Source organism: Dermacentor variabilis, chromosome 11 (assembly GCF_050947875.1).
Source record: "Dermacentor variabilis isolate Ectoservices chromosome 11, ASM5094787v1, whole genome shotgun sequence".
Taxonomy (NCBI): domain Eukaryota; kingdom Metazoa; phylum Arthropoda; class Arachnida; order Ixodida; family Ixodidae; genus Dermacentor; species Dermacentor variabilis.
This window is the reverse complement of record NC_134578.1, coordinates 69,789,525-69,804,620: the sequence shown is the minus strand read 5'-3', so window position 1 is coordinate 69,804,620 and position 15,096 is coordinate 69,789,525. Positions and strand designations below refer to the sequence as shown.

The following is a 15,096-nucleotide window of genomic DNA, read 5'->3' as shown; positions in this document are numbered from 1 at the left end:
GATTCAAGTTGTCAATGTTAGCGCATTGGGGCGTCGTCTTCCTTTTGTCCTTGTTCGCTGCCGCTAAATATGATTTACAAGTCAGTTTACCAACACACCCTACCAATGGCAATGTTGTCATATTATATAATGTTTTTCCGTGAACACTTTCAGAACCTTTCAAAAGTTGGCTGTGGCAGATAGAACAATTCTAGTCCACGAGCTCGTCTACTCGCAGAGACGGACACTAGTTGCAGAAAAAATTCAAATAGAGGATCGTTAATTCACAAAAAATAATTAATTAAGATATTAACTAATTACCTTAATTATGGCACACATCGCAATATACAAATTCTACACAGGGAGCTCGCAAGGCGAATTCTCAAGATGACAGCAGTTGCGTGATATTATTTACTTAATTTTGCGGGCAAATGGATTGGCATTTCAGGAATTCTTTTTCTTCGGTGCATAAAGCGACGTTTTGTTAAGAAAGTACGTGGAACAACACCGCATTTTTACCGCGTTTGACCGCCCATTTCTCGTAAATGGTGTCATCCACACAATTCTTTTCTAGTCAATGTGCCTTGCAATCTCATCCGCTAGAATTTGTAAATTGAAATATGTGCCGTAAGGTAATTAGCTGAGACCTTAATAGTGAATTTTTCGAAATTATTCCGTTCGGCATGTTGTTTTCTTTTTTTTGTGGGACTAATGTCCGCCTCTTCGAATAGACATGCTCATGAACTATAATTCTGCTACCCGCCACAGGCAATTTTTAAAGAATTCGCAGCGTGTTTACTAAAACAGCCTGTATATGCTATGGAACATACAGGGTCTTTTAACCAACTTGGGCATAGTATTAAAAATACAAACAAAAGTGGCGCGCGTGTCGAATTGGTGCTGTATTGTTCCGAGCCATAGTGACATTGTCATGGTATTTTTCAGTCCGCCAAGCTGGATAAGTAACAAAGATTGCGGAATTAACTTTTTATGTAATAACTATAGCTAATGATCTTCAATGCAAAAGTGCTAGCGCTTGTTCTGAAACATTGGATTATTTCAGTTATGCAAACATAATTGCCGTGTTTAATTTTTACACAGTCTTTCTTTAATGTCCGCGAAATTTCAAAGATACCATGCGACTCTCGGCTAACGCGCCGCGCTTTTAGTGCCCTCAAATGTAGGCCGAACGAATCAGCAAAGGCTGCACCGCACACAGAGGTCGACTGAGCAGGCTATCGGTGACTGCAATGGACTGCGATGGATCGGAGGCAGCATGGTTGTTATCTCCGTCTTTCACCACACTCTCAGCCTCGCTCACTCCATCCTGTTTCTTCATTGGTGCAAAAAGAAAAAAAATGCATCTGATACGGGAAATGCTGCCACCGGACCCATATCACATTCGCACGTGGCCAGCGCTGTTTTGTTGAAGAATTTCTTTCTTGAAATGGTACGCCCATTTTGTCAGTTATAGTACATCGCCGCCACTCCATGGCCTCATTTATCGGTCCCTCTACGTGGAACATCCTTTGCTAATTCGTTCAATATCCATTTGTAGGTACTAAAAGAACGGTGCGTTAGCCGACAGTTACGCGCTATTTTTCAAATTTTGCGAACTTGAAAGAAATACCGAAACAAATTAAACAGGGCAATTATTTTTGCAAAGATCTGCTGTTTCTGAAGAAACGCTGCAAAATTTTGTATGAAGGTCTTCCTCTAATCAATATTTATAAAGTTAATTAAGCAATCTTTGTTAATTCCCCAGGTGGGCGGATAGAAAAAGAAATACGATGTGCTCACTATGGCTAGGAACAAGATTGCGGGAATTCGACACGCTTAGCGCCTATGTTTATTTTTTTTAAATATTTGGCCTACGTTAGCTGAAACACCCTGTATAGACATACCAGTCCTTGGGAACTCGAATCCCCAGCATATTGTGACGCTCTTCCGTGCATTACTGGGTTCACGCCTCAACAAACAGTATGCGGGGGCACCGAAGAGTGGTGAACGAAGAAGACGACGTGTGGCTGGCTAGCTGAATATCGAAATGCGCTCAGCTGATCAAGGCCATCGCATCTAACTCTACCCGGCTTCAAAGTAACGCCTTTTGTGGGCGTAACAGAGTGGTGGAGGTGCGGGGTACGACACAACGTACCACGGAGTCGCAACATCTAGAACTTCGCCGGAGCCGTCGTCTTGCCGGTCTCTTGCCAACGACCTTCCCTATGGCTCAGGACGGAGGTGGACAAATGCTAGCTCTAGTTTCACCTGCTCAAAGGTCAGCGCCAGTTGGACCTTTGCAGCACTACATGGAACCACGATCGTTCGCGGGAAAAGTGGGCGAAGACGTCGACGAGTGGCTGACGCACTACGCAAGGGTGAGCCGCTACAACCGTTGGGATTCTGTCACTCAGCTTGAATATGTCGTACTCTTTCTGAGTGAGACAGCGCTGATGTGGCATGAAAACCACGACGACTCGCTAACAACGTGGGAGCGCTTCGTTGAGGAAATTAAGAAGTGTTTTGGCTACTCCTACGCCAAACAGAAACGCGCCGAGAGAACACTAGCTCAAAGAGCTCACGCTCCTGGAGAAACATGCACTATATACATAGAGGAAATCCTCAAGCTGTGCAAAATCGTAAATTCGCAGATGTCTGAGCAAGGCCGTGTCGGACATCTCCTCAAAGGAATTGCCGAAGATGTATACAATTTCCTCATAAGCCGGGAACATGTTGATTCCGTCCCAGATGTCGTGCTTCATTGCCGTACGTTTGAGACATTGAAAACACGTCGCATTGTGCCGAAATTTGGACGCCTGGCGAATGTGAGAACCGTTGCCAGTGTCGATGAGAGCCCGTCTGCCGATCTTTCGTCTACCATACGGAAGATCGAGCGTGAAGAACTGCTGCGGCACCAGGAACTTGCGCGCGACGTCATACGACAGCCTGATACTTATTACGCTCAACACATGGCGCCTGCCGCACCCTGTGCTTCCTGGCAACCGGCGGTATGTGTCACAGACGTCAACCACAGAGGAGCTCCATGGCCATGTGAGGGCACATTTACGCCCGAATACCAACCTGCAGAATACCCTCGCCCCAGCAGGTTTGCACGGAGACCGACCGTTACTCCTGTGCAGCAGGCTCATCCGCTTCGCTCTGCTACACCACGCCCCACGACTGAGCGCTTCGAAGGGCAGTTCATCGATCGTCGTTTACCTGTGTGTTATAGCTGTGGCGACTTGGGTCACATAGCCAGGTACTGCAATCACCGCCAACCACCGAGGTTCTACCGATCGACAATGTCTAGGCGGTACCGCGCTCCTCTGGGCGAAACATACTCGCCCTCGCACACATATTTAGGAAGCTTGACTCACCAGCACCCGGAGCCGCGGCGGAACCGTTCTCCAGCACCCGATCGTAGCTTGACACCACCACCCGCTCCTCGTGTGAGCCGGTCGCCCTCTCCGCGGCGCCGATACCCGTCGCCACCTCCGGAAAACTAGCGAGTGCGGTCGTTGGAGGTGAGGCCGCTGGACAATCTTCGATGTCGACAGAGATACCTCCAACCGTTTGTATGTTTAAGAACAAGGTGTCTGTATTAATTGACGGGGTTTCATCCATGGCCTTAGTGGACACGGGAGCAACCGTTTCAGTGATGAGTCTTGCGTTCAAAAGCCTCCTAGGATGAAAAGTGATGTTTCGCTGGGACCGCGTCGATACGTTTCGCGGAGTGAGTGGGGAGTTGTTGTATCCTGTGGGCGTGTGTAATGTAGACGTTACCTTGGGTGGTCAAATATTTAACGCGGAGTTCACTGTTCTACCTCATTCTACGCATGACGTAATCCTGGGCCTTGATTTTTTGAAACTGTGTGGTGCCACCGTCGACTGCAAAACGGGTGAAATCAGTGTAGGTGCGAGTTTTTCTGCTGCGTTTATGGAAGGCCCACCGTATCGTGAAAGGGTCTTTGTGTATCCCGGGATAAAGTTGTGCCTCCGTTATCCGCAACGTGTGTTTCAGTTGCCTGTTTCCCTACCACGAACGGAACGTTTGGCGCTACCGTGGAGCCCGTTCATCTGAGTTGCATCAAGAGGAATGTACTGATACCGTATTGCACGCTGTCAGTTGTTCAGGGACGCACTAACTTATGGGCCGTAAACTGTTCGAGTGAACCTACAATACTGCCACGGGGTCTGAAACTTGCTGCCTAGCATGAACATCAAGTGCTATCGCTCGCCATTCTTACAGAGGCCCTTGATTCTGCGGATCAGCGCCATTTCGTTAACGCCTGCCCTGCGGCGCACTGCTCATTTCTGACTATGGTAAGCAAGTCACTCAGCACTAAGCAGCGTCAAGAAGTGGCGAATATTCTGCTAAAACATGCCCGACTGTTTGACTTTTTCCAGCAAGAGGGGCCACCATTGTTTCCTCCTTCTCGTATACACCATCGCATAGATACGGCATCTGCCCAACCGTTGTGACAGAAAATACACAGACTCTCCCCATCGGAACGCAAGGCGATCAATGACCAAGTCCACAAAATGCTAAATAAGAATGTAATCCAAGAATCCTGTAGTCTGTGGGCAGCGCCAGTGATTCTGGTTAGAAAGACAGATAGTACATGACGATTTTGTGTTTACTACCGCCGCCTAAATACCACCACTAAAAAGGAAGTATATGCTCTTCCGCGTATTGATGATGCTATCGACTGCCTCTCATCAGCGTCTTACTTTTCGTCTGTTGAATTGAGGTCGGGGTACTGGCAGATTCCTATGCACCAGGCAGACAAGGAGAAAACGGCATTTGTAACACCAGATGGACTTTTTGAATTTAATGTGATGCCGTTCGGGCTCTGTAATGCGCCTGCAACTTTCGAGCGCTTCATGGACAACATCCTGGGTGGTTTGAAGTGGAAAGTATGCATGTGCTATCTAGACGATGTCGAGATTTGAGGGCGCACATTCAGTGAGCACAACGCACGTCTCGATCTTGTGCTAGATTGCTTGCACAAAGCGGGTTTGGTGCTCAACTCGAAGAACTGTCATTTTGGAGAGCGCCAAACACTCGTTCTGGGACACTTAGTGGATAAGGATTGTATACGACCTGATCCAGCGAAGACTGCTACGGTGGAAGCCTTCAAGCAACCTCGCCATGTAAAAGAGCTACGCAGTTCCCTAGGGCTTTGCTCGTACTTCCGCCGGTTTATTCGTGGATTTGCCAACATCGCGTATCCGCTGACATGCCCCCTCCTCCAGGGACTCCAGCCTTTGAATGGACTCCTGAATGTGAAGCTAGTTTTCATGAGCTGAAGTCTCGTCTGACGTCACATCCCATTCTCCGACACTTCGCCCATGCGGCTCCCACAGAAGTTCATACGGATGCTAGCGGTATTGGCATCGACGCTGTACTTATTCAACGCGTCCACACCAAAGAACACGTCGTCGCCTATGCGAGTCTCTCTTTAAGTAAATCCGAGCGTAACTACACCGTTACAGAGCAAGAATGTCTTGCAGTTATTTTCGCAGTAAAGCGCTTCCGGTCGTACCTGTACGGGCGCCCCTTCACTGTGGTGACAGACCATCATTCTCTCTGCTGGCTGGTTAATCTCCGTGATCCGTCGGGCCGACTTGCGCGTTGCACACTTCGTTTACAGGAATATAACCTTACCGTTTGTTACAAAAGGGGCCGCCGACACGCCGACGCTGACTGCCTCTCGCGCATGCCGCTTCCAACGACGGACTGCGACGCGGACAATTTCGACCGCTATATTGCATCACTGGAGCCGGGATTTCCTGATATAAATACCTTCAAGGTCGAGCAACAAAAAGACAGAACATTAGAACCACTGCTCATTACTGCAAGGCAATCGCCACCATCCACTCCTTTCTGCGTTCGTGATGGGGTTCTTTACAAAAAGAACTATTCTGCTACAGGCCCACGATATCTTCTAGTGGTCCCGGAGAGTATCCGTGTCTCCGTCTTGCGCGCTATGCATGACGATCCAACATCTGGTCATTTAGGTTCTGCGCGAACTCTCTACCGCCTTCAAGAAAGGTTCTACTGGCCTAAAATGCGCCAGACGACAGCCCAGTATGTGTCCAACTGCAGCGAGTGACAACGTTACAAGCGTCCGACGAGTGCTCCTCCTGGTCAACTCCATCCAGTGCCACCCCCAAGCACTCCCTTTGAGCAAGTTGGCATTGACCTCCTCGGTCCTTTCCCGCGTTCATCCGACGGGAATCGCTGGATTATCGTGTGTGCCGATCACTTGACACGCTACTGTGAGACAGCTGCAATACCATCAGCTACTGCAACCGAAGTGTGTATTTTCTGCTGCGTTTTGTTATTCTCCGACATGGACCTCCCAGAGTCATTATCAGCGATCGTGGGCGGCAGTTCACTGCAGACGTTGTCGTAGAGATGCTTCGTCTATGTGCTTGAAGGTTTCGACATTCCACGCCGTATCATCCCCAAACAAATGGCCTTACGGAACGTACGAACAGAACTCTTACTAACATGCTGTCCATGTATGTCGCGTCAGATCATAAGAACTGGGACAGCGTGCTACCTTTCATTACGTACGAATTTAACACCTCAAAGCATGAAGTTGCGGACTACAGTCCCTTCTTGCTTCTTTACGCTCGTCCACCTCGTTATACACTAGACACTATCTTCCCGTTCTCCAGCCACGATAATCTTTGTATATCAGAGACAGTCTGTCTTGCTGAACAAGCCCGACGACTTGCTTCTTTACGCACTCTTGTTTCACAAGACCGCGCGAAGGCACGCTGCAACCACCGATGCCGACAAGTGATATATGACCCTGGTGATCTATAGTTGCTCTGGAAACCAACCAGGAAACGTGGATTGTGTGAAAAACTGCTGGCCCACTATCACGGATCCTATGTTATCACTGAGCGTATCAGCGAATTTACCTACCGCATAGCACGTGTCATCAAATGGCCGACGGTCAGCAAAGACTGAACTTTCGCATGTCGCCCGTTTAAATCCCTTTATTTCTCGACAGCCTGTTTGACTTGCCCGGCGGGCTTCGCCTTCGTGGAGGGAAATGTGACGCTCTTACGTGCATAGTGGGTTCACGCCTCAACAAACAGTATGCGGGGGCACCGAAGAGTGGTGAACGAAGAAGACGACGTGTGACAGGCTAGCTGAATATCGACAGGCGCTCAGCTGATCAAGGCCATCGCATCTAACTCTACCCGGCTTCAAGGTAACGCCTTTTGTGGGCGTAACAATGTGTTTACCCCCAAGAATTAATTGGGGTAAACTGTGATAACACGTTCATTTATCAGGGGTGCATAACTACGGCCGGTAATCTGTGGTCCAAGTTGCTCCGTTGACTCATCTCGAACATAGTTCCCGCAGCACAGCAGCTCAACACTATACCCACTAGACCGCTGCGTGCCCAGTGACCTACGTTGGCAGGAAAACTATTAGGATAAGCAGAGAAGCATTACTGAAGGTAAGTAGGTGAAGTATACTAAGCATCATAATCGGAATAAAATTGGCAACGAGATATTGTTATAGTTTGGTGACAATGCAGGGCTAGAAACGTAAGCTGTAAGGTTAAACGGAAAATCAAAACTCTATATTAGGCATTGTTGCGTCCGCAAAGCAGTACAACACTAAAGCGCAGACAGTTACAGCCCCGACCGCATCCTTAGCGGCTCCATATGGAGGGAGGGGGGGTTACACGCTGTAAATAACAACAAACTACACTTTTATGTTTGAAATCGTATCATTTGAGGCAAACTGCTATACTTGCTGTGGAATAACCAAGGCATATTTCTTCCATAGTGCATGAAACAGTTTACACAAAATTGTTTTTGCAGAAGAAACAGAACTGGAACAAGATCCACCTGATGTTCTTGTTGTGGAAACTTGCATGGTTGTGAGCAGAAACTATTCTAGTGCGTTCAACACGACTGATGATCTTCTTCTGTACTTAGGTGCCATGTTGAATGGGGTGAGTTCTGTTTATTGCATCTTTCAGTATGGTATGGTATGGTATGATGAACTTTATTTACTGTCCTGAAGATCAACCCTTAGGTTGACGGAGGCGGCTCCCACGTCTGGACAGTAAGGTTTAACCTTACCGCCGTATCATGGGCCTTCTGGGCGGCCTGTACTTGATCGAAAAGAACTCCACTTTGTAGGACTCGCCGCCACCAGTCTCTCTCCTTCTCACAGTCTGTGAAAGACACAGGACACTGCCAAAGCATGTGATCCAGAGTAATTATGCCATTACACTTCTCACAATTGATTGGTATCTGTATTTCAGGATATATCTTGTTAATAAAGTTTGGACTTGGATAAGTTCTTGTTTGCAGCAATCTCAGAGTCACCGCTTGAGCTCTATTGAGCTTAGCGTGTGGCACTGGGAATTCCCTTCTGTTCATGTAGTCATGCTTCGTGATTTCATTATATGTAAATTATTGGTCATTATTCTCCTCCCTTATATTATTATGGTCCTGGTCGCGTAGTGCACGGATAGTAAGTCCTCGTGCAGCTGCGTTAGCCATGTCGTTTAAATTCTTTCGAGGTGGATCGACAGACCCCATGTGCCCAGGAAACCAGCAGATTTCGATCTCTTGGCTATCCAACTCAACGATCAGCTGGGCAGCCCTTTTGGTTACAAAGCCATTGGTAAGGTGTCTAATAGCCATCTTAGAGTCACTGTAAATCTTCGTCCACTTATTATTCCTTAAAGCCAATGCTATCGCTACTTGTTCTGCGACTGTCGTGTGTTTAGTCATGATCGTAATAGCATCCCGATTGAGACCATCTGCATCTACTACTACTGCCGTAAAGGCTTTCTTTCCTCTGACCCACGCAGCATCTACAAATGCCGCATGTTCTCTGTCGTGTTCTATCTCTTGCAGGATATTTTCAGCCCTTGCCTTTCGTCTTTCCAGGTTGTGCACTGGGTGCATATTTCTGGGGAGAGGAGTCGTCTTGATTATCTCTCTTATGCTATCTTTTAGTTCTACTGTGCCTTCACCTGAAATTTTGGATTCGGTTGGGCACCATCCTACGTCTTCTAGTATGCGAGTACAACTGAACAGAAAGATATGTAATTTGCATGAAGCAAGACAGAGAGGTCAGCCTGAGCTAACGTACTCTAGCCAGCTACGCTGTACAGGGGGATTGGCAATATGGGACGTAAATGATGGATGATGATGACATAGCAGAGGGATGCACAACACAACTTTTAATAAAGAGTGCCGCACAATCCATCTCACGATTACTTTATATGGTGATGCGATTAGTAATGAAACAAAGTATCGACTAACTTTAGTGTCATACAGAGACGCGTCACGTACGAACCACGTATGCTGACGATCTCCTCCCTCACGCTTCCATCTGGACATGTTGGCCCATTCATCGCCACCGCCGCTACGTCCACGCATGGTGATTGCTTATTACTCAGAAAAGTGACTTTTCATGATGCAGTTTTGATGTCATCATGAGTCGGAAAAGTACTGCTTTTTGTCACAGGAGAGTGGCAAATACTAGGTGGCACATATTCACTGGCCCAATGCGGAGTCAGGGGTTCACTCAAAAGTGGCACGCAAACAGTGGCACATACCAGAAACAACTAGTTGGCTGGAAACGGGTAACTGATGAGGGGTACATAGCCAGTGCCACATGCCCATTTACCCAGGTCGCTCGTATCGAACCCGATTTGCAAAACAGCAGTGAGACGCTCCATTGATTGGTTCGCAGACTTCCCAGTGACCCAAATTGCCAAAAATACGTTTAATGACGCTACATATATATATATTTATATATATATATATATATATATATATATATATATATATATATATATATATTTCTATGCTCGAAAAGTGACAGATACACCCAAAGAAAGGGCAATCGCATTGATACATTCTGTAAAATCTGGTGCAAAAGGAACAACGCTACAGCTACAGCCTTATGTGCCACTAAGTGACCGGCACAGCAGAAGAGCGAGGGCGTAAACAAGGATGAGAGCAGCGCTCGCTTCCAAAAGACGTTCTATAATTACATGTACTGTGAAGTGTGAATTGCCGATCTTAGGTTTACAAAAGAAATACCGCACAAACATGCCTCCATCAAACGGTGTTTTCTCCACAAAAGGCACACGTTCTTCTTGAAAGGTCTGCACGTAAAAAGGATAAGAATAGCCTGGTGCCACTGCAGCTCCAATCCTTGAGACGAACCAAAGACTCTAATATCCTGGTATAAAACATGGCGCTTTTGACGTAGTTCCCGCTCTGCAATAAATTTGGCGCATTCAGACAAAGGACAGTCGGCAACAAATTATTTTTTATTGCTTGTAGACAGCCGTAAGTACAGTGTGTATTTAGACACAACGTATTTCTAAATACAAAACGCAGCGCAGCCTAATGTGACAAATGTGCCACAAACGGCACGGAAACAAGCCGCACTCTAAAACAAGCGACCATTACATCCATGAATGAATGAAGCGTCATTTTTCTGGAGGAAGCACATGCGTGACGCGATGGTAACGAAGCGTTATTTTTTTCGTGTGTGTTTTGCTGTTCGATCCCCTGGTAAATATTTCTTATTTGAAGTTGTCTTCGAAGTGCTTTGTTAAGGAAACACAGAAGTTCTGCTCTTTCAAAGGTAAAACATCATCTAGACGACTGGGCTCCGTGTGCACCCTGTCAATGCGCTCGTCTACTTTTCTTGTATTTTAACTCACTAAGATAAACCACCGGCTAGCCCAGTCAGCCACCCTGCTAAGCAAATGCATGGCTGGACTTTTTCTTTCTTTTTTACATGGAAATTTATTCTATTCACTCAGTTGCTTTGCTCTGAAAACGTAAATGCACAACATTGCTGACAAACTCCTGAAGTTCAGCGATGAACATTATTAGTTCATGCGATTGAAACCATTGTGGGGTTGATGGCGCATAGAATTTTTCACCGATATAATTATTGTAGGTCGCGCCTCTATGCAGTCTTTATATACCATCTTGTTCCGCATGATTTTTATGTCGGCACTACTGTTAAACGCATCGGGCAGGCTTGCTATTTAAATACATTTACTTTTTAGCTGCACAAAATGCAAGCGACGCATTGATAAAGCGAATTTGTCAGTAGAAGTTACGGAATATGAACTCAATCTTAGTTATGACAGTAGCGAGAACACAAAAACAACTATGTACCAAGAAATAGCCTTGTCAACTCTCAACTTGTACGCCTCAGACAGGAAGCTCTTCGCAATGGGCAATTTTACTTAATGATTTATAAATTACTCCCGATAGAGCTTTTCGTGTCTTATAATGAACACCTATATGTGCCGATAGAGCTGTTTGCGTCCTATAATGAACACCTATATGTGCTGATATAATTCATATATTAAGTATGAATGAGTACATTATCTATCGAAATAAGAATAATGCGTAAAGTTAAATATTTAGGCTAATATACATATCTGACTCAAAGAAGTACATGAAAATTTTCTACTTTCCCTGCTTTTGAATAGTCACTTTGGTACCTGAAAAATACGCAAGATTTGGTACCAAATAAAGTTTACACTGACACCTACAAAAATCTACGTTCTGAAAGCCACCTACAACTTGGTTTCCTTGTTTTTCATGCATTCAATGCTTGAAATAATTTGCCAAAGTAAATTTCATTCTCGCTTATAGCCCTTAATCTTGTTCCAGGTGGCGCTATATTTTAGTGACATGGAATGTCCGAAAATAAAGTTTCTACTCACACGTGCTTTGGTGGTAGAGGTAAGCCATTTATAATATCAACAGAAAAACGCTGTAAGTGCGGCTTTTTTATAGAGCAGCCATCTGCCTAGGCCGTTCGACTGCAATGTTTTTGCCAACGGGGCTAGTTATAACAACGCTGCTCTTAAGCATAAATAAACAGGGCGAGCTTGTCAGAAGTAGAATACTTAATGACACAACTGATGCTCCAAGTGTGAGAGTCTGATTAAATCGGTGGCCATGAGTGATAACATTTAAAAGTGTTCAGCACTTTTGAAAGCAGGGACCTTTCATGTAAGAATCAAACTTTAAAAGCGGGGACTTTATCCCCGCTGGCCACCCTGTATACGCAATGCCTCATGACCTCGAGCGTACCGGAATCTTGGAAGAACGCTAACATAATCCTAATCCATAAGAAAGGGGACGCCAAAGACTTGAAAAATTATAGACCGATCAGCTTACTGTCCATTGCCTACAAACTATTTACTAAGGTAATCGCAAATAGAATCAGGAACACCTTAGACTTCTGTCAAGCAAAGGACCAGGCAGGATTCCGTAAAGGCTACTCAACAATAGATCATATTCACACTATCAATCAGGTGATAGAGAAATGTGCGGAATATAACCAACCCTTATATATAGATTTCATTGATTACGAGAAAGCGTTTGATCCTGTCGAAAACTCAGCAGTCATGGAGGCATTACGGGGTCAGGGTGTAGACGAGCCGTATGTAAAAATACTGAAAGATATCTATAGCGGCTCCACAGCCACCGTAGTCCTCCATAAAGCAAGCAACAAAATCCCAATAAAGAAAGGCGCCAGGCAGGGAGATACGATATCTCCAATGCTATTCACAGCGTGTTTACAGGAGGTATTCAGAGACCGGGATTGGGAAGGATTGCGGATAAAAGTTAATGGAGAATACCTTAGTAGCTTGTGATTCCCTCATGATATTGCCTTGCTTAGTAACTCAGGGGACCAATTGCAATGCGTGCTCACTGACCTGAGAGGGAAAGCAGAAGAGTGGGTCTAAAAATTAATATGCAGAACACTAAAGTAATGCTTAACAGTCTCGGAAGAGAACAGCAATTTACAATAAGCAGCGAGGCACTGGAAGTAGTAATGGAATACATCTACTTAGGGCAGGTAGTGACGGCGGATCCGGATCATGAGACGGAAATAATCAGAAGAATAAGAATGGGCTGGGGTGCGTTTGGCAGGCATTCTCAGATCATGAACAGCAGGTTGCCATTATCCCTCAAGAGAAAAGTATATAATAGCTGTGTCTTACCAGTACTCAATTACGGGGCAGAAACCTGGAGGCTTACGAAATGGGTTCTACTCAAATTGAGGACGACGCAACGAGCTATGGAAAGAAGAATGATAGGTGTAACGTTAAGGGATAAGGAAAGAACAGATTGGGTGAGGGAAGAAACGTGAGTTAACGACATCTTAGTTGAAATCAAGAAAAAAAATTGGGGGGGGGCATGGGCAGGACATGTAATGAGGAGGGAAGATAAGCGATGGTCATTAAGGGTTACGGGCTGGATCCCAAGGGAAGGGAAGCGTAGCAGGGGGCGGCAGAAAGTTAGGTGGGCGGATGAGATAAAGAAGTTTGCAGGCACGGCATGGCCACAATTAGTACATGACCGGGGTTGTTGGAGAAGTATGGGAGAGGCCTTTGCCCTGCAGTGGACGTAACCAGGCTGATGATGATGATGATGGTGATGATGATGATGACTTCATCAAAGGCAAGATTTCTTGCCGGAGCGTTCTATTCAGCCTCAGACATTCCACTTTTGACCGCTGTTGATCGTTTCCTCTAAATCTTCCCTAGAATCCCTGTCCTGCATGGCCTCAGAAAGAGCCGTCGGCAGATCTCTGATGCAAGTGGCTGCATGTTTGCTTATTTGCCCTAGATATAGAAAATATCCTCAGACCGCAGGCCTGACTGATGGGTGTCATTGTTCGCTATCTGAGATGATAGCCGCCTATCTCCAACCAGATAACAGAAACTGGGACACAGTTTATACATTCATCACTTTCGCGTGTCACGTCCCCATTGAAAACAGAACCGCTCAGTCGCCAATGTGCCTTGTTTACAGTGGTTTGCCCAATTCATTTCTCAAGGTTTCTTCTCTGCCCGTGATAGTCCATCTCCATCTTCCTGTGACGAATGTGCTACTCGCCCCGTCTGATGTCTCGAGTGTGCCCGCGTCGAACATGGAGCCAGACAAGAGGATCGCATGAGGCATTAAGGCCCATCTCACCTCCTAGTTTTCTACCATGGTGATAAAGTGGTAGTCTGCACATATGTACGTACTCTTGAGTAGTGTAAGAAGCTCTAATTCCGCTTTATTCACCGTGCACAGTCTTTAAAAGAACTCCCGTTAGATATTGTGTGACTCCTGTTGCGGCAACTGATCGCTGTTGGCGCATTACCAAAGTTGTCCACGTTTGTCGTATGAAGTCTGTGTGTTCGTAAGCTTGGAAAACGGAGGGTGTCTGTGTGTAAAGTTTCGAAGCATGCAGCCGGACGTATTGCACTTCTAGGTAACGAATTATTAGCATTACTACTTATGTGTTTAACGTAAAGAGGCCAAGAGAGATTTCACCCAATTTCAATACAAAAATACATGTAAAATTTGACATATTCAATGAGAACAATTTTAAGGCATCTTTTCCAGGGGCATTAGGAGTTTCAAAACATTCGGGTTACCTTACATATCTGAACGGGTAATTCCCTTTCGACTGTACAACACTAGTTCACTATAGTATAGAGGTCTGGTTAGGTGTGGGAATGGTCGTCGTCGTTCATTATTAGTGCCAAAACAATCAATAACTCCTCATGCCGAAAATCCGGTGTTGTCCCCGTGAGCACACTGTGGTACAAACCCCGTGGTACAAAGGCTACGAACCCTTGACCTCTTTGACAAAACCACAACTTCTTGTGGTAAATAAGGCGCACGCAATTAGCATGGAGTTAATCAAGGCTCTCAAACTCATAACCTTTGATGTTAATGAAAGTGAAGTTAATTAGGGCACAATTAGGATATAGTGAACTAAGGCACAGAACTCACATCGGTTGAGGAGTCGCAGCCCCGACCTTTGGTGGGAGTCCAATCCACGACATTTGGTGTTAATTAAGACGAAGCTAATCAAGACACCGTCAATTAAGGTAAAGTTAATCAAGGCACACAAAGCCATGACGTTGCGTGGAAGTCGAGCTCACGACCTTTGATGTTAAGGCGAAGTTAGTTAAGACAGCTAAGGGAGAGGGAGAGGTAAGTAAGGCTCACCAACCCACGACCTCGGGTCGGAGTCGCACCCACGACCTTTTATGTTAATTAAGGCGAAGTTAA

The 15,096-nt window shown here is 45.8% G+C and overlaps 1 protein-coding gene across 2 annotated transcripts in view; it reads left to right on the top strand.

Moving 5' to 3' along the window:
* The window catches only part of LOC142564355 (uncharacterized), a 53,035-nt gene that overhangs the window by 34,388 nt on the left and 3,551 nt on the right, over positions 1 to 15,096 (top strand). Inside the window, exons 7-8 of one of the 2 annotated variants that reach the window (XM_075675331.1) lie at positions 7,834 to 7,967; positions 11,683 to 11,754. In XM_075675331.1, coding sequence (XP_075531446.1) covers positions 7,834 to 7,967; positions 11,683 to 11,754 — 206 coding nt within the window. Of the gene's footprint in view, positions 1 to 7,833; positions 7,968 to 11,682; positions 11,755 to 15,096 lie in introns of those variants that run through there. The other variant, XM_075675332.1, reaches the window with a different exon arrangement.